General features: G+C 39.0%; 2 protein-coding genes across 2 annotated transcripts; one reads left to right on the forward strand and one right to left on the reverse strand.

The window, feature by feature from the left end:
- Window positions 1-664: 664 nt before the first annotated feature.
- Window positions 665-8,994, reverse strand: commd5 (COMM domain containing 5). Its single transcript, XM_079668932.1, has 7 exons — window positions 8,860-8,994; window positions 7,944-8,104; window positions 7,345-7,373; window positions 7,179-7,229; window positions 6,248-6,343; window positions 5,242-5,317; window positions 665-1,045 (listed from the first exon to the last, which is right to left on the reverse strand). The coding sequence occupies exons 1-7, from the start codon at window positions 8,987-8,989 to the stop codon at window positions 944-946; spliced, it is 645 nt and encodes a 214-aa protein (XP_079525058.1). The 5' UTR covers window positions 8,990-8,994; the 3' UTR covers window positions 665-943.
- Window positions 8,995-9,088: 94 nt separating this feature from the next.
- On the forward strand, window positions 9,089-20,350 carry fam199x (family with sequence similarity 199, X-linked). Its single transcript, XM_079668931.1, has 8 exons — window positions 9,089-9,219; window positions 13,047-13,225; window positions 14,029-14,251; window positions 14,831-14,989; window positions 15,739-15,900; window positions 15,995-16,172; window positions 17,225-17,328; window positions 17,957-20,350. The coding sequence occupies exons 2-8, from the start codon at window positions 13,059-13,061 to the stop codon at window positions 18,128-18,130; spliced, it is 1,167 nt and encodes a 388-aa protein (XP_079525057.1). The 5' UTR covers window positions 9,089-9,219; window positions 13,047-13,058; the 3' UTR covers window positions 18,131-20,350.
- The last annotated feature ends 27 nt before the right edge of the window (window positions 20,351-20,377 follow it).

Raw genomic sequence — 20,377 nt, forward strand, 5'->3', positions numbered from 1 at the left:
ATCAAAGCCACCTCCCACACTTTTATCAAGTGCTGTAAGAAATACTCGTATACATGTATTATTCTCATTCGTCTTACACCACTGTATGACGGATGGCGTTGTTGATTAGTAGCTTTTGGAACAGCTTCATCATTAGATTTGTCAGCTATTCCTCTCTTTAACAAGCATTCAGAATCAGAATACCTTTATTCGTCCCAGAGGGGAAATGTACGTTGTTACAGCAGGGCCAAAGACAGCTTAATGTTACTTAGAAGCATGCATAAAAAAGTATTAAAGTTATTTTATTAGAGAAAAGTGATTCAAGAGGTAAAAAGTCTTTATGTTATTATGGCAAACAAACATTCAATCTTGCTTTATATATTACAGTTCATTTTGTTCAGGTTTGAGTGGCACGCATACAAGAACATTTGTAGAAAAATGTCTTGGATGATTCTTTAATTTGCACACCCTCATGTTTTATTAGCATGTGGACAAAGTGTTCAGACTCGGATCACATGACTCCGGTTAAAGTGGATACCCAGTAAGAGAGGGTCTCACTTGAATGCATTTGTATTTTGGCACAATGGAGGCTCTGTATCTGTCTCAAATCTCACAACAACAACCACTGGATACAACAATGCTAATATGTACAGTTAACAAGAATGCAAGAAAATGATTGATCCAGTCTGATTTTACAGATTTATTTTTAAATCTATGAGTCTTTTTGTCATGGTTATAAAGTATTCCTGTGGTGCAGTCAGCTGGATAACTATTATATCGTTTTACACTCTGGCAGCAGTCAAGTATGTTGGATGCCAACGCGATCAGATCGTAGCACCATGAAAGGAGGATTATTATTATCTTTCATGATATCACAGTAGGTATGATTTAAAATGAGTGGTGCTATTTACAGGACTCCACTAAATCTAAAGTAGAAAAGAGAGGTTTATTAAATATCGGGATATCAATCCTGGATTTTGAGGATGTTCCTCTTCTCCAGATCATTCATTTCCTTGAGAATCAGAGCCACGTTGTAACGGAGCTCCTGGAATTTGGACAATGGCACCTGGACGAGAAAAAAACAAGATGAATCACTGATGAGGTAACAGAAGAACAAAGTGTCCCATTTGAAAACTGCACAGCCAAGGTGGGGGGGATCAGAATCAGAATTTTGTATGACAGTATTTCAATTTTAGAATATAATAAAAAAGGATTCAAATAAATAAACAAAACAATATTTTTTATAATTATAAATAATTAGTTATAGGTCTAATAAAACTAAAACTGAATTCAAATATTTAAAGTGGACCTATTATGCTATATTGGAAACCTATATTGTAGGGCCATACCTATATAAAACATGTCTGTGAAGTTTTTTGCTTAAAATACCAAACAGATCACCCATTGTAGCCATGCCTCATACTGCTCATACCCCTCTTTTGAAGCCCTGTTAGAGAAACGCGGATTTTGGGTACTTCGCTTGAAAAAGAAAAAAGAGGAGGCGGAGCTAATGCCAGAAATTAATTTAACTTCTGTTAGACAGCTATCATACTGAATAAATATTTACTGTGAATGTATGCAAAAATGTATGGCATATGGCTGTCTAACAGAAGTTAAATTCATTTCTCCCTTTTTCAGACAATGTACTTAACCCCAAATAAAAGAACCCAATAAAAAGAGTTGTTAAATAATAGTGAAGTCACGTTGTAATAACAATAACTCATCTCTCTCTCTTTTCCTTTTTGAGCTTTGCTAAAAGCCACTGTGTCAAGTGTCCATCTTGGGTTGCCGTCCGGAGTTGTCCAATATGGCGGGTTATGGCTAGAAAGGATCCTTCTAGTGTAAAACTCTCGCGAGAGTTTGCAAGTCACGTGGCTGAATGTTTACGTTTGGCAGGCAGCCTTTCAGTTAGGTCGTTAACATCAGTGGGCCACAGCAAATGATCGTGAGAAGCTAAACTATCTATTAATGATGTCAATGACAGGGAGTGTGATTGTTGAAATAGGGTGTTAGCGGTCTTGCTGTTCAAAGAAGAATGACAACACTGTAGATCACCAACACTATGGTTTATTTTTTATTCACAGTCAAGTCAACGTTGTTGCAGTAAAAGTCCCAAGATAGCTCCTGGTGCAATAAAATGTTCCCTTTCAGTGTTTTACTATTATCCTGCTGCATTAATGTGTATGTTGCATCATGTTACTGCTGTAGATGTGTTTCCGAGCCGCTCCAACGAGAGTTACAATGAGAACGTGACGTCATATTTACACAAGACGGATCCTTTCTAGCCATAACCAATATGGCGGACCATCTCACACATGCGCAGTACCGATCGGGCAGGGGGACGGATCGGGTAGTGACACACATAACTGGGACGCAGGTACGCATGCGCGGCAACAATCTGAAATACGTACCGTCACTTGTGTCACAAAGCGCATTTGCATACCGACGTACTTGTGAAGCTTTTCCAGAAGGCGGTTAGATCACCCCCCCCCCCCCCCCCCGTGTTGATAGAAATCAACACGTAATGAAATAAGACCCCACGGTTTGATGAGATAGGTGTGTGTGGGCTGTCTTTCATTTTGACACACAGAACAATGTTATAATAAACATACATACATAGGCTATGAGATACATACATACATACATAAATATGTATATATATATATACATATGTATGTTAAATGGATATATCCGCCTTCTTTCATTTATCTTTCCATTCCCACAACAATATACACAAAGAAATGGCATATTTTGGACATAGTTCGAATGGTGATTAATCATGATTAATTAATTTTTAAGCTGTGATTAATCTGATTAAAAATGTTAATCGTTTGACAGCCCTAGTAATCACTAAAGCCTGCTGTGTATTCAATGTGTCGTATGAATAACGTTTGATTAATTGATTGATTGAGAATGGAGTGTGGCGTCCCCTGCTGATTCAGCATTGTACTAACTTGTTGATTATTTAATACATTTTTTGTTTCTCACTTTGTATTATTAGCCTTACGAATCATTTAACGCTGACTGCATTTATTTCAATGAGCACTATTGTATGATTTAAAGTTATTCATGTTATTATTGTTATTGGGTGACTGCTGTCATAGTTAAACTACAATCCTTTGTTTTATTAAAAAGTCACATTTTTATGACTTTTATTTCACTCTTCAACTGATAATTGGGTATTTTCTACTGTAAATTAAACCTAATTTAACTAAAGAAATACTGTCAGAGGTTCTGCTGTAATTCCTCTAGAATTGTTTTTCTCAGAGATAGAACCATTCTAAAGTATCTATCTGTTTTGCTTTGAAGTATATATATTGTGGTATACTAAGTGTACAAACAAACAAACAAACACAACTGTCACAGACTGTATCAGCAACACTTGGCCAAGAATAGGTTCTAGGTCAGGTTGTAGTTATAATAAATGTTACCTCAATTATTCCACTTGGATCCTATTAAGTAAAACCGACCTACATTAGGTCGCTGGCTAACAACCAACTCTTTCAAGCCACAGGCTAAAGGTAAATTATAAATACATAGTAGACCTTTATAATGCGTTCTAAAATACATTTAAGTTGGCAAAAAGGGGGATTTGATGTAAATGATGTTTATATTGTACAATGTTTGAGTATAACCAAACATATAGCAACTACATCAACAATTATACACAGGTACTAATTGATTGTTTGTACCGGGCGGTGTTCTTATAGTGATTTATCTTTGGCCTTGTACATTTAAAGCGCCAGCCAGGTGATCCTAAAAACAATGCAAACCCCACGCCAATCTCCTTAACCCTCCTATTGCCTTTGTTTCCCCCTCCTTACTTTGGGGTTCGCGGTCAAATTGGACCGGTCCTGTTTTAACTGCTTTTACATTAACACAAAAACCATTAATCATCACCAAATGTCATTTAACACCCTTACAGACTGTAAATATTGTATCAGACTACTGGTATACATGAAGAACTGTAGTAAATATACAAAGAATAGTCACTGAACATGTATTGCGTGTGCCAGGTGTGATCCATGCGGGGGGATGGGCACATACGAGCGGGAAATGTGTCAAATTGTTCTGTGTGTGTGTGTGTGTGTGTGTGTGTTTGTGTGTGCCAGGTGTGATTCACATGGGGGGATGGGCACATAAGGGGGGGGAACACATCTAAAGTGTGTGTGCGTGTGCGTGTGCGTGTGTGTGTTTTATCTGATCGGGATGGTTACTAATTATTTTTCCTTATGGCGGTCATTTTTGAACAGGAACACCATGGGTGTTACAAAGTTGACTAAATCATCCACAATTCAATGAAAGTGGTGATCAGCAATTTGATATGTTCAAATGTCTACTGTGAAGGATATCATAAAGCCTTAATGCAATCGAATGTAAAACAAAAAAGTTATGATTGATGAAAGTAGTAAATTGGTCAGATTTGACCCGAGGACAACAAGAGGGTTAAAAGGGCATGAGGTTCCAGGGCTGTGTGCACAAAACAAGGAAATAGGAACAAAAATGGGAAAATTAAGTCAAGAACACCCGACTAAAGTCTGAACAGGTTGGACCGCCCAATTGTAAACGTAAAGAAATAAAAAGCCATTTTAAGTAGCTTCAGTAGTGGATATAAAAGAAACAAAAAAAGGATGCATGGGACGCTATAACTCATTGAGTGAGACACCTGATGAATTAAGAATATAAGTGGTATGATTTCTAAAATGGAAAGGTTTACAATCAACAACATTTAATATTTATTTTCAACAAGACACTTCGCTTTAAGAAGAAGTGAGAATGCAGAGAATTATTATGCTCACCACATTTCTTTTGTCGGTTTTAAGGGGGCCTTATTATAAACATTTTCAGGTTCATATATTTGTATTCTGTTCATCTACTGTTACATGTTTACATGTACATTAATGTTCAATACTTTTCCCATACTGCCTGTGCTGCAGCATCTCTTTTGAGGGTGAAAAGAAGCAGGCTCTGTTGTGATTGGTCAACTGCTTAGAGCTGCACCGCCCCTTAGCCTGTCACGTACAATGTGTTGGAGCGTTAGAAAATAAAAGCTCGAGTGTCTATATAACACACTACAGGTAACAGTAAACAACCAAAAAAAGGATAAAATAATTTAAATTTAAATTATTTAATAAATAATTAAGGCCCATTGGTAAGTATATGTATTAAGAATCTGGGCACACATTTAAAATGAAAACAGGTTTCTTTGTGGTGAATGTAAAACTGCCTGTACTATCAGGGAGAAATCATTAGTTTCAGTACCTCAAAGCGCTGACAGCTACCGTCTGATAGCTTCATCTGCATCAGAACAGATGGCTGCAGGGCTCGGGCTAAAGAGCTGGGGAGATACAGAAACACACTCAGTTACAATAAAAACAACAAAAACATTTTAAAAGCTTCAGGATTCTGGTTGTATTTTGAAAATCTGCTACTTAGTAATTATTTATCTATTATCTAATACAGTGGTTCTCAAATGGGGGTATGCGGACCCCTAGGGGTATGTTGGAGTACTGCAGGGGGTACGTGAGATTTATTTTATGTTTATTGAAAAAAAAAAAAACATATTTCAAAACGCGAAGTGTAATAACTGCAGTTGCCTCCCTGTCAGAATGACAAAGATCCTCAGTGAAGCACAAGCCCATGTTTATCACTAAATTGTAAGTACAACTTATTAAAAAGATCAGTTCAATGCATGGGCAACTAATGTTGTCTTAGTGTTATTGCATGATGTTAAAATTGGTTTGCCATGAATTTAGTGATGGATTGTAAACATTTGAAATGTAGCATTTAAGTGTTTCTCAGTTACAAGGTTGTTGTTTTAATAAATCAGACACCGATGGTGCAGCGCTGTACTGTACCTCTTTATATAGGCATTTCTTCCTTAACAAATAGTTTTTGAGCTGATCAGGGGGTACTTGGCTGAATATGTTTTTCAAAGGGGGTACATTATTGAAAAAAGTTTGAGAATCACTGATCTAATATATCATTCCAATAACTTGTATATAGACTCGTTCTATTCTATCTATTCTATCACTATTCCACTTTTTTTAGAACTATTTTTCTTCTGTATTACTTTTAATATAATATACTTTAATATTGCTTTAATATTGTATGCTTATCTGTATTATTGTGTTGCATTGTTGGAGAAGCCTGTGACCTAAGATTTTCAACGACATAATTACTCTGTAGCTATGTTAGTTTGACAATAAAGAACCTGGAACCTTGAAAAGCAAAAACATGTCTTGCCCCTCTGTATTCGATACATTACCTTGTAGAAATTGTAACATCTACTCTCCATTTAAAGTCTTCCATTGTGGGGAGGTGTGGATCATTTTGAGAGGTAGCTGCATCGAGAGCTGCACGTCTGCAAACATAAAGCAGTGTACATGATGCTATAATAATATAACCATGAATGGCATTCATAGCCAACCACAATACTGATGAAAACAAGTTTCAGTTAGACTTTGAAAAAGGCATGCTTTCTTCACTATGGCCCAACTCCAGACCCACCCATCCACACTCACTCCTTGACAGAGTGAACTCTGACTGTCTCACTCTCAGCTGAATGAGGCTTCTTCATTAAGGTGGAGACTGAAAATAAAGCGGCAATTTTTGGACAAACTCCCATGTTTCTGGCAGGACCGGGAACTGTCGTAATTCTTCTCTTGGACGAAAAATAACAAATGATAAAACTGCAAAAATATATTCTCTTGGTTTTTTTAATGACTGTGTTAAAATGTAATTTTTCTGTTGCACTTTCTGTTAATGCTTTTAATGTTTTTATTTGCACATTTTGCAGTAAAGCATTTTGAATGGCCTTGTGCTGTAATGGGCTATACAAAATATATATACATACAAAAATATATATATATGTTAGAAAATGTACCTTTGAAGTTCTTAACATCTGAATGAAAATATTAAAAAGGTCCATCTAATTTTGGGGCGTTTACTAATAAATGTTTGCACAGACATTCTACACAGCATGTTCAAGTGACGGATAGAAACAGCAATGCACCTGGTCAGGTGGAGATTTTAATAACTTCCACTCTCCACTAGTGTTTAGAAACAACACCAAATGTGTTGGAAGAACCTCACAAACATTCAAAAAGGGTGGAATTCAGTAAGGGGGAGGATGTAGGGGTTGGTTGGAATTGGGCCTGAGTTTAGACTGTTTCTATGTCTTTATAAATCCAACATACCTGCTTCCAAAGACCACACTGGAGAAATCTGTGATAAAGTCTTCAGGTATCCTAGGTAACAAAACATAATCATTTATCATCTCAGATTGAGAGTGTGTTGTGTATAAGCCAGCAGAGGTAATGCATGAAAACATAGAAGATGTGTTAAAATGATGACGAGCCTTGCCTCAGTTCTCTAAGATCTTCTTTGAAGGCCTAAACAGGGACACAAATCAAGTGTTAAGTATTTTCAATATTCAATTATTAAGATCTTACAATGTGTAAGAAGATGCTTTTGAAGCGGCGGGAACAAGGAAGTGTGTCCTTAGATAACCACAAGAGGTGGAATTCAGCACTAGTACATTTTTAGTATTAACAAAATATAAGTTTGTACTGTGGCCTGTTAAAATGTCTTCTGTCAGAACAACTTAGGATGTCAATAATCTCTGAAAGTCAATGTACGCAAATGAGAGGAAAAAGGTACTATAAAATTGGTGGGAATAATAATAGAGTTTTTGAGTATACAGTCCAATGTCAACAGCATGCAATAAAGACCAATCTCATGTCTTGTAATAGAAAAAAAAGAGCATGTGAATATAACAGTAATGATTGTTTTTGTTGGATTTAGGCACATTGGGAAATCATGACCATAAACTGGTTATTATTAATGCTCCTGTAACATGTCAAAATGTGTACTGTGGGAAAGACCCATCTCTTAAGTGCACACAGACTGAGACTGTGTCAGCATGTTCATAATGTAATTTCCAGTGTTTTACAGCAGCTCACCTCCTGCTTTAGCGACAATGTGGGGATGCGGATGGCCTCAGACAGCACTCTGTGCATCCCAGCCACGATGTAACTGAGCCTCTCCTGGGGGATGACGCTGCTCTCTGCTATCGACTTCATCACCTCTCTGTTGTCCTTCCCCTCCAGGGCGCTGACCACAGCTGGACAGAAAAGAGTTCACAGGCATACTTACCTCTGCTATGGATTTACTTCATTTGCACTTGTTCAGGGATATTGGGCACTGTCACGGGGCCCCATTCTTTGGGCTGTTTTCATGAACTAAAAGCATATTTGAACACTTTTTAAATGTTCCATAAAATACAACTAGCTATTTGTCTTATCGCCAAGTTTGGGCGACAGATATTTATATTTGTTGTGTAAGTTTAAAAAAATAATATTGACACAATTGACCATCTTTTGTATTTGTGAAATATTCCACATATTTTGGACAGATCTTGATTCTGTCTGTATTATTGGGTTCATGTTAGAACTTTTCATGATTTTTGGGGGATTAATAGGCTTTTAGAAATGTGTGGAAATTTTTTCCGGGACACTGACTGATTATGATGATATAACATAACTTTTACTTTTTCGTTTAACGTTATAATGTATGCCCTTCACGGTGATTGTATTAGGTATATTTGTTCTGGTTGTGTTGCTATGGTTTTTTTTTTTTTGTAAATGATCCTTTTCTCAAAAAATAAGTTTTTGCTCTACCTATTTATTAAAATCTCACAGTAAAAGTTGTTGGAACTCCGATATCATTACTCAATGAACACCTTATCAACGTTTTAAAACATTGTTAGTGGCTTTTACAATGCAATACAAAAATAGTTATCATACAGACGGCTGACCAGTTCTGTAATGAGTCATATAGACATTAAAAACAACTTTACCTTGTAAACAGCTATTTTACCTTTTAGTATTTTTCTGAACAACTCGTGGTCCACATCCTTCAGGTTTTTCGACATTGACTCGATTTCTGCGGGTATCCTTCCCCCCAAAAAGCTGGAGTCCTTTGTGTGGCTTAAAGACATGAGTACCATGCAATCATATGTTGTATTTTGCGATAACAAATAGCAAAATTGTGAAATTTTAAGCACAGAATGCTCTTTTTTTATGCTAGTTTTCTGTTTGTGTGACCACTTCCGCCTCACGTCACATGACAACAGTGTTGGCTCGCGGGAGTCTCGCGGTGACAGCTTAGCTCATCGCTGGAAAAGAAAGGATTTGCAAATGGAGGTGGCAGAAATGATCATTATTTGAACGACAAAAGGTTAGTGTTTTAATGTTTATAGCTTCTTTATAATAACTTTACCAGGTTTATGAGACCTTCAGGTGTGTTATTAATGAAAATGATTATTTAGAGCTCTTTTTCTGGCTAGGTAAACGCTACCTGCACATTTGAAGGATTAGCAACTAGCTAATGACGTTAGCTAGTGTTGTTTTCCAAACACAGAATATGCGCCTTGGTGAAAAATAATAGTACCGTATATGGTAATGTTTGAGTTATTAAAGCTAATGTAGCTTCCTTCTTTAATGGTGTATTCTTATGTTGTCTTGGTGTGCTTTGCGTGACTGTCAAGCATCTTGTTGTGTTGTTAAGAAAAACAACAATTATGGGAGTTAGAGGCTTAACGTAGATGACATCTAGTATCAAAGATGAACATGAGAAGTGTCTTTAACATGCTTAAAAGCTCATTATTAGTACTTGTAATAATACTAGCTTTGGCCACTAACGTCACTTATGTTACCAACAAAAGACCCAAATGTAAAGGAGCTCGTATTCTTGAGGTAACTGCTTGTATTTGGACGAAGTTTTGCTTTCTTCAGTGACCTACTGCCACATTTTTGTAGTTTCATTTTTGAACTACATTTATTAACAACAATGATTTACACATATGGAACATTTTTACAAGCAACAATGTTGAAGTCCATCAGATCAAGTTAAAACTGAACTAAATACCTTAAATATCATATTTGGTTTTGTTCATTGTGTCTGTATCTGTATATCAAGGTGCTTTACCTCTGGAAAAGATCAGCAACTTTGTAAGAGTTGTCTATTAGATATTCACTTCCTTCCGCCCACACAACAGAATGTTTAATATAATTTAAAATACATTAATTTGCACATTAGGACACATATTCTAAAATTACAATTGCACACACTTTCATTTAAATCGATAAATAGTTAATATCTTAATTGTCCCTTTTTCTTATTTTTTCGCAATACCTGTTTTTAATTTTAATACAATTGTCTGTTACTCTGTTATGATTTGCAGTACAGCAAATACATTCCTTGAGGGTAAAACCCTACTTGGCAATACACCATATTGTGGTTCAGCTGTTACTACCCTTTTAGAAAGCTTTTGGACAGTGTGTCTGTCAGATGTGTCTATATCAGGGGTCACCAACCTTTTTGTCACCGAGGGCTACTTCAAGGGTACTGAGTAATACGAAGGGCTACTTGTTTGATACAAACTTCCTGAATAACATAATTGCACGGTTCACCTTTAATGATAATATTATTATTAATAATAATCAGAATACATATTAATTTACTGTATGTGAAGGAATGTCTGTTCACATGTTAATGTTAATTATTCCTCACAATAATTATTAACAATGATTTACCATTGCTATACACAAGTTATTGAGCCGTTTCCGCTCTACATCCTGAACTCCTCCCTTCGATGCAATGCACTTCCGTTTTGGCGGACTGGGTTTGTTTTGCTAGCTAGCTCCGTTGTGCCGACAAAGCACTGATATCGCAGAGACAAAGAGGATATAACAATTACAACATGAAGAAAAGTGGTTCGGGAACTACGTGTGCGGTAGTTGGTTGCAATCACTCGAGAAAGCACCTGAACGAGTGGTTAGATAGAGAGTGTTACGACCACAAACCAGCACCCAGCACCCAGCCATGTTGTTCATTAAATACAGATAAACACAACAAATACTGCATGCATTGTATTTTTTAATATTATATATGAATATTTTCATAGTGATGTAATTGTGTGGGCTGCTTTTAATACCTCTTAGGATTAAACATGTGATCTTTCTTGTTGAAGCCATTTCTTTAGTTTCCTCTCAACAATTAATTAATTCAGTGTTATTTATGTACAGTATGAGCTTAATATGAATGATGAACTGTGTTAAAAGAAATTGTAGCACTCTAAGGAACATATGAAATGCAATAATGCAATAACAGTGCAATAATGAAATTAAATTACATCAAACTTTATTTTCACTCAAACAGTACAGGCACATATGATATATTGCACAGCATAAAGAGATCATGTAAATTGTGCATTATGTAAACAACAGACAACTGTTGGCTCCTGTGGGCATGACCTAAATAAGGCAGTTTATTTTGGTTTTAAAATGCTGAGATATTTACTGCAGAACTGTAACCTTCCCTCAACAAAATCGTCAACAATTTTCGGGAGCATGTGGGCAAAGTAGAATGTGCGCAGCCTTATGATATGCCTTCAGACTGTCCATTGCTTTTCCATCTATTGCCATGGATTGAACGAAGTAGGAGCAAATTTTGCTGTACGTTATGCTGGGCCACGTCGTCATGTTATCCTCCCAGTTTTGCACTGAATTCGGGTGGGGGAGAGTAACGCCATCTCCAGTCAAAGAAGTAGAATCGTGTTCCCAAGCTAGCATCACTGTTAGCATCGAAATCGCTGTGTTTACACCAGTGCCCGTCTGACTGTTTACACCGGTTTACAACGACAGACGCTGTGCAAAAGACTTCCGGCGGAAATGAAGTGCATTTGTGTAGGGTTATGGCGCTACCCGTGGTTTGGCGCGTAAACTTGTCTATAGCAACCCCATTGTTTTGTTATGAAAATGTATCTATGTTTATACACATTCTCGCGAGATCTATCAGGGGTAGTTGTAATGCTGCGTTCACACCGGACGCGACTTCGCTCTAATCGCTTGAGTTTCACCGCTGCTTCCAGCTGTGTTTACTCGCATCATTCAAACAAGACGCGCTGGCTCGGGAGCTTCAACTAAAACAAAATGAACATATTTTACCATGATTAAATTGTAATACACGTTTCTAAATGAGGCCGAAGTAACAACATACTGATACCGTTTAGTAATAACCATGAATTAATGCTTGACAAGTCTGCAGACAAGACGGCAGGCGAAAAACCTTTTAAAATGCTTGTTTTCTGAATGGAGATTGGGTCGACCAGGCTAAGCTAACGTTGTATATGCTCATTCCACACTCATAACAACGGCCTACAGACATAAATAAACCAGCGACTGTATTCGCCATGACACAGACAGTCTGGTTTGTACTTGTTTAACTTTTGTCCAGTTTCTGAAAAGATATGAGGAGCTGTGATCTCTGTTGGCTAACAGCTAACTGCTGATGTTTTCTGGTTGAACGTCAGTGGCAGGCTGAGATCCTCACCACTGGTGTGTGTGTGTGTGTGTGTGTGTGTGTGTGTGTGTGTGTGTGTGTGTGTGTGTGTGTGTGTGTGTGTGTGTGTGTGTGTGTGTGTGTGTGTGTGTGTGTGTGTGTGTGTGTGTGTGTGTGTGTGTGTGTGTGTGTGTGTGTGTGTGTGTGTGTGTGTGTGTGTGTGTGTGTGTGTGTGTGTGTGTGTGTGTGTGTGTGTGTGTGTGTGTGTGTGTGTGTGTGTGTGTGTGTGTGTGATGAGGCCCATGATCGTAGCTGCTCATGCTAGCTTGTCTCAGCTAAAGGTGGAACGGAGATTTGGTGCGTGGAGTTCAACTCTGAACCTATCTGGGGTCAGAGTTCAATTTCACGCACCAAATCTCCATTTCACTTACATATGTACATACAAAATGTGTGCTTTTAAAATGTTATATTCAATATTGTCATTTAAAAAATTAAAAATGTATTCAATAATTTTTTTAGACGGAGCTCCATGGTGACTTGTGCTATTTTTAGAACATGCACGCGGGCGACCAATTTCCCCCCTGCGGGCGACTTAGTGCCCGCGGGCACCGCGTTGGCTACCCCTGGTCTATATAATTTGGTGTTAATAATTGAGACTGTAGCTCTATTGATATGCACCCTATTTTGTTTTGTTTGTCTTATCTTTGCCTCTGTTTTTGTAGATCCATCTGGCCATGTCTGAGTCTCTGTATGAGAAGTTTTTGGCACCAGAGGAGCCTTTCCCACTCCTCTCTCAAAGAGCCAACCTCAGTGATGTGGGAACTCTGGACGTCAGTGACTTTGGCTGTCAACTCTCATCTTGTCACAGAACAGACCCTCTGCACCGCTTCAACAGCAACAGGCAAGTAGACCAGTGGTGTGACCTTGTGTTCACATTTGTGTCATCAGTTTGTGAGGTCAACTGACTTTCAGGATGTTTTTTCAAAAGATTTTTATCAAAATACCAACCTTAATGGTACAGTACTCAAAAGATGGACCCACCATAAACTGCTGCAACATGTGGCAATGCAGCTATTGGTGGCATAACAAAAAAAAAGATGATTTTGTCCATACTCATACTTTGTTGTGATTTCGGCCATGGCTAATAAAAACATTGTTGGTATCTACAAGGAAATCAGCCCTGCCTCCTTGATTGGACGTCTAGTTTTACTGACGAGCGTTGTTACAAACGATGGCACGGTACACAATTAGCTTCATGTCCTGTGTGAACGCACCTTAACACTACCTGACCTTTTTTTACCTTGTTTTAAAGGAAGGAGGTTCTATACACTCATTGATAAGCTAAAGTCCATTCTGTTGACTTTAATAAGGACAATTATACAGTTCTCCAGACAAAAATGTAAAGAAGTCATATAAAATTCACATAAAATGTATAGTCTATTCAGTATTATTTGTATTTCTTAGGTGGCAAGTCTCAGAAAAAAGGTTAATTGTGAAAAAGGTGCCACTGGAAATTAGCTGTGAACCGTATACTCTGTGACTCCTGCATCCATGTTTTTGTTGACATTTAAAAAATAATTGACATAGTTGAAATGTACTTCCTTATCTTGCCTGCACCCTCCCCCAGTCTTGAAAAACCTTCAGATCAATTTCCATGACTTACTCCTAGAAAGTGCACTGACGTGCTGTCATTGTTGTCCGCAGGTGGAACCTCACTTCCTGTGGGACGAGCGTGGCCAGCTCAGAGTGCAGCGAGGAGCTCTTCTCCTCCGTGTCTGTGGGGGATCAGGAAGACTGCTACTCCCTGCTGGACGACCAGGAACTGACGTCTCTGGACCTGTTTCCAGAGGGCAGTGTCTGCAGCGATGTCTCCTCCTCCATCAGCACATATTGGGACTGGTCCGACAGCAGCGAGTTTGAGTGGCAGGTCGGTGGCATTATCTAACTCGGATGGTATTTATTTTTTTTGCACTCAGCCCGTGTAGCTTTTGTAGTGAACAAGCACATTGACGTAATTGGTATGTTAGCTTTAGCAAATTGATAAAAGAGGAAAAAAGAGATGCTATTAAACCAGGAGACAAATATTGTCCCAAAAGAAAGTTACTTAACCTGTTAGGCCCCAAGCCTGTTTTTCAGGTTTCAGGCCCGTGAGACACAGTGTCGTGAAAAAAAAAGAAAAAGTACCCACCGGTGGGGACCTTGGCGCTTAACAGGTTAAAGGGGCCCTAAAATGTTCTTTTGGGTTTTCTTTTTCCTGTAGAATGTTATATAGGTTTTGGTCTGCAAAGACTAAAATCGCAAAATGTCTCCAAAGGAAGGTAACACTTGCGCTTGAATTGGCTAAAAGTCCAACACATTGTACATGATAGGTTAAGGTGTGGACTTCGAACTCCCAACTTTCCGAATGCTGGACGACCACACTTCGTCACAGCCACGATCATCCCAAAAATGAAGTGATTAGCGCGATGTTGTCCATTCCTTTTTTTTTTTGTTACATTCCCCACAGCTGCCAGGAAGTGACATCGCCAGTGGCAGCGACGTCCTCTCTGACATCATCCCCAGCGTTCCCAGTTCACCATGTCTGTTCTCCAAGAGGAAGCCTAAGCCCCACCCCCACCGCAACCTGGACGAGTTACCATGGAGCGCCATGACCAACGATGAACAAGTAAACACACCTCTCTGTATCATAGTGCTTCTAAGTCATTAAGGAGATCATTTAACTGACCAGATTTCTGACCCAGCTACCAGTATGTTTTAAATATTTCTGCTGGTCAATTGTTTCACGTGAATGTCCGGTAACAATTAGATTATGGCTTGGCTTGCATCTCAATACAAAAAGGTTTCCCCGTTTTATTTTGTTGGATTTTGCTTTTAATTGTCACTATTTCACCAACTTAAAACATTCTTTTAAAAGCAGCCAGATAGCATAATGAATTTATGAGAAGCTACACTATCGTAATCAACCCCCCCCCCCCCCATATTCCTAGCTGTATCCACATAGATCAAACAGGAAAAACAATACAAATATTAAAATGTGTGTGAATGTGTGTACACATTAACACCCACGCATGCTGCTGCTGTTTTTGGAACTTTCTTTTAGCTCCTATAGTACTTTCCGGAATTACCTCAAATTGAAATCCCTTCATGTACTTGCGTTGGTAATTTCATGTGCTTTTCTCCCTACATCCTGTGGTATGTCTGAACTCCCAACTCCCTTTGTTTGTAATGTATTATTTTACTCATTATCAGAAATATAAAGTTCTAGCCATTTCCAATCCAGTGATTGTTTGCAGTAGTTAGAAACACCCCACTACATTCAGTGAAACACTTTAAATCAACCTTTAAGTCTTCAGTGTGGGCAGAAATACCTGGAAAAAAAGCATGAAAACTTCATGTGTGTGTTTCCACTTCCAGGTGGAGTATATCGAGTACCTGAGTCGGAAGGTGAGCACAGAGATGGGCCTGAGGGAGCAGCTGGACATCATCAAGATCATCGACCCCTGCGCTCAGATCTCCCCCACCGACAGCGAGTTCATCATCGAGCTCAACTGCCTCACCGACGAGAAGCTCAAGCAGGTGGGCAGCAGCTGTGAAAACACCGCCAGTCCATTACATTTCAGTTCTGCAGGATGTGAGAAGTAAATAATTGGTACCTGTGTGATGCCTTCAGGTGCGTAACTACATCCGAGAGCACAGCCCGAGGCAGCGGGCCAGCAGGGAGGGCTGGAAGAGGAGCAGCCACAGCAGCGCCAGCACCGGGGGGGTCAGCGCCGCCAGCAGCAGCAACGGCAGCATGGTCAGCTCCACCAGCTCCTCCACCGGCTCCACCGCCTCCAACTCTGTGGCAGGTGAGACCCTGCCTTGAAATGGTGTAACGATGGGGCTCAGATATAAAGTGGTGCAAGGAGATGTCTTTTTGTGTACTGTCCTGGAAGTTAGCATTGCAGGGGCTCCTGGGAGCAAAAAGCCAATGGGATTTATCTCTTGGATTTTGGAATATTGCAGAAAATATTATCAGTGGCAAACATTTGTTTATGATACGTCAACATTTTGTTCAGCAGGATAATCTCCACCTATTAACACCACTTTAATGATTTTTGACGTGTAAATGCAATTGCCAGAAATCAATTCTAACCATAAAGGAACTAAAGCACTGTCACATGACTTCACGTCACCGTAGCTAAGCTAAAGGCGGCTAATCATGTTGTGATGTTTAGTTGTTAGCAACCGCTGTTCTTATGACTTATGCTTCAGACTTTCACCTATGGCACATTTACAGATATATTTTATGTAAAAGCACAAGTGCTAAAATGCTAAAAACTACTTTTTGGCTATAAAGGAAATACAGAACGGTCACATGACTACACATCACCATCACTAAGCTAAAGGCGGCTATAATTGACGTGATGAAATGTAATAGTTACATTAAGTCACGGTAGCAAGTGTTTAGACACCTAGGACATTCACCAGCAGGTTTAAAAATGTAAACATTTCGTAAGCTTGTGTTAAACACCGACCTTATTTCAAGCATCTAACCAAAAATGACTTCAGAAAAAACATTGACTTAGAGATAACAGAGAAGAAGTGTTAAAATGCTCGTTCGTTTTCAGAATCATTCCTGCACAACTCATTAAGATTAAGATCACCTTTATTAATCCAGAGTGTAAATTCACTTTCAATCTGGTGTTATTAACAGTGACTGGTCCACACTCCGTATTTTTGGTCCCATCTGGACTTGTGTCCTTAAAGACTGAGCTATTGCCGCCGCCAATAGGATTAAACAATGACAGATAGACCATTTTGTTGGTGAAATAATAAGCAATCACAACATTAAGTAAGATGTTCAGCTCGGTTTTGTTTCTCTTGAGTCTTCCTGGTTGTAATACATGTTGTGTTGCAGGTGGTCCAGCATCAGCCTGCAGTGGCAGCAGTGTTGCTAACATTAGCAGAGCTCACAGCGATGGCAACCTTTCCAGTGCTGCAGAACGTATACGAGACTCTAAAGTAAGAATGTGTGCGTGTTTGGGTGAAAGTGTAGAAAAACCTGTTTTTGACAAATACTATTCCTTCTGGATCACTGTGGTGACACATTACACATCTTTGATCAGTTGTGGAATGTTCCTGTAGGGCCGCCTTGTGTAGCTCACACTGAATGGCAGGAAATCCCGCCGTCTCCTCTGTCTTTAAAGCATTTAAAAGAGACACAGTGCAGAAAATGGCTGATTACAGATGAATTTAAAATACATGGATCCATGTAGCGGGATTTCATCGGGATCCAGCTTCATTGATCCATCGCAAAACAGAGAAAACAGAAGGTATCTCTCCCTGTTACATTTGTTTTTAAATGAATCTGTAATCAGGTTTTTGTCCCTCAAAAAAATAATTTTCTATGCCATTAGTCACACAGTCGAAAGTGAAATCCTTTATTTCTTTAGTTCAGAAACCAGAGTTACATTCACTTTTTTGAGGTGCATGGCAGCATCCAAAATATTTAATATATCCATTTATTGAGTTTATTTTACTTGCTAAAAAGAATGCAGGGAAGCATCCTTAGGGTTACATTTCCCTCAAAGCCTTTAACCTCATCTTTTCCCTTCTTAAACGTCTCTCTCCTGCCCTGCCATCTCTTCAGAAACGCTCCAAGCAGCGGAAGCTCCAGCAGAAGGCTCTGAGGAAGCGGCAGCTGAAGGAGCAGCGCCAGGCCCGCAAGGAGCACCTGAGCGGACTGTTCCTGAACGAGGAGGTGCTGGCGCTGCGGGTGACAGAGGAGGACGACCGTGGGGACGACCTAGACATACTGATGTGACACCAGTGAACCAATCAGTGCTCCCTCTACGCCTGCTGCCTCAGCTCCACCCAGCCACAGATCACCGCATGCATCCGCTTTCAGTAGGCTTCAATTATGCAGAGTAATGTAATGAGCAGTAATAGTAGCCTAGCTTGATTCCGCTAGTGCTAAAGCTGATAGCCGCTACAGCAATAATGCTAAAGTACTGCTAATGCTTTGATTAGGCAATTATGACATTAGGCTTTGATGACATTCAGTTTGACTCTACACTTGGTTTGGATTACTTATAGATGCTGCATCAGGGTATATGCACTGCTACTAATACAACTACCCCCCACAGAAGGCCAGATCACTGCAGAGAAGAGTTTGGCTACATTGTGCATTATGCTGCTACGGAAAAAACATAACATAACTATGTGCAAGGTGGCACTATTTTAGCTAATTTGGAAAAAAGATGTCCATACTCAACAGTTATCAGCACTGGTAGAGTTTGGTCGATTTCCAATTAACAAGCTTAAACTGGTTCGATTTTATGTAAACTGCCTAAACCGGATTGAGCATTTAGGCACATCACAGCACTAATGCTAGCGTCTCTATATCTAGATTGGTTGCGATATCTTGTATACTCGTATCAAAACAGACGGGGTAACAACGCGTAGACACTGAAAGAAAAGTAATGTGCGGCTGCTTCATCAAGTGTGACCCCTAGCGGTCAACTCTGGTATAGCCGTCATATCCGAATATTAGCTAAATGTCAAACTGGTTGGAAAATATTGACATCTGTCCAACCCTAACCAACCTCTGTAGATGTGCAGATCAGGTTTGAACTGCTGAAGGTAATGTTACAGCATGTTTAAGAACCCAAGGGCTTCCGTCAAAGTATCGTGAGTGCGAAGTGTCCGTACCGTCAATATGAAAACACGAAATCTTGAGATTTAATCATTGCATTGGTGAGCATTTTTAAGCAGTCTAAATGACAATTCATTTTCATGGGTGAATCTTCTGTCTGTCTTTCTACCTGCTGGGTTTTTACTCTGAAGGCTTAGAGGGAGCACTGAATCTGCATGTCTAACACCGTCACCCACACCCAGCCCCCCCGTGGCCCAACAACTAACCAACCTGCTTCATTATGTGCATACGAACCTGTTTAAAAAATAGCTTAAGTGTTGTAAATAAATGATAAATAACAGCATATTTACCTACTGCTTGTTTGCAGGTTTTTTCTTGGTGATGAATGTTTGATTTCTAGTTTTATTTGGCCTTCTATGTGTGTATATACAGTATAGTATGACACGGTATAAATTGGTTTCCTAGCTTAAATGCTACACTGGTTCTTCTCTATGTTGTTGAGTCTTATTTTGAAGCATTTATTCGTTTTGTCACTTGAGTTTGGTCATTGTCTCAAACATCTTCGTTTCTCTGCCAGCACTCCTACTGTATTTCACCTGAGACCGACCTTGATAGTTCTAGATTTGCTATTATTTACTTATCATTTGACCACCACGATAACTTTGAAGCATTTGAGGATTGAGGTGAAGTCTTAAGAGAAGTATTTACAGATCATGTCTGCCCACGTACTGAATGGCTGGTTTGTTTTCGGCGCTGACCTTGAGCTGGTTTCTTGAGCATGTGCATCTAATGTTGAGCCATTTACTTTCAATACTGAGACTCTACAAGAAAAGCACTAACACCTCAGATTTCTGTGGAGCTACCCTGCAGTTTCCATATTTGCTAGGAGTAGCAACCAGAGATTGTTTCTTTTGTATGTGTTTCCCCCTCTTTGTTTCCACTCTCCCGCAGTAATTGGCCTAAAAGCCTTCCGTTATTTCTTATACTTTACGAGTACTGAGCTATGGCTCTCGTCTCTGTCTCATGTATAAAGTTATTATTACAGCAATTATGTTAAATGCCGCTTTATGTATTCTGTAGGTATGAATTAGCAAAACTCTATTTTGAAAAATAAGATAATTTTGAAAAAAATGTAAAATAAGCCTGTGTGATGCAACAAAGTTATTTGTGTATATAAAGTAACATGTCATTGCTGATACTGAATGACATTGGACTGATTAAATAATTATTACAAAAACAGGTTTTGTGCAAAGGAAACTTTTTGTTTTTCCTCAGTGTCAATGTTATTATTTGACGTGTTCAGATATGAACCATCAGCTGCAATTAGACTTTTTTTCATGTATTGATTGACTGTAAACTTGACAAATAAACTTACACTGTTGCATCCTACTGTTCTCGTCAGTGATTGCATTTTAT

This window comes from Notothenia rossii, assembly GCF_949606895.1.
Source record: "Notothenia rossii genome assembly, chromosome: 3".
NCBI classification, from domain to species: domain Eukaryota; kingdom Metazoa; phylum Chordata; class Actinopteri; order Perciformes; family Nototheniidae; genus Notothenia; species Notothenia rossii.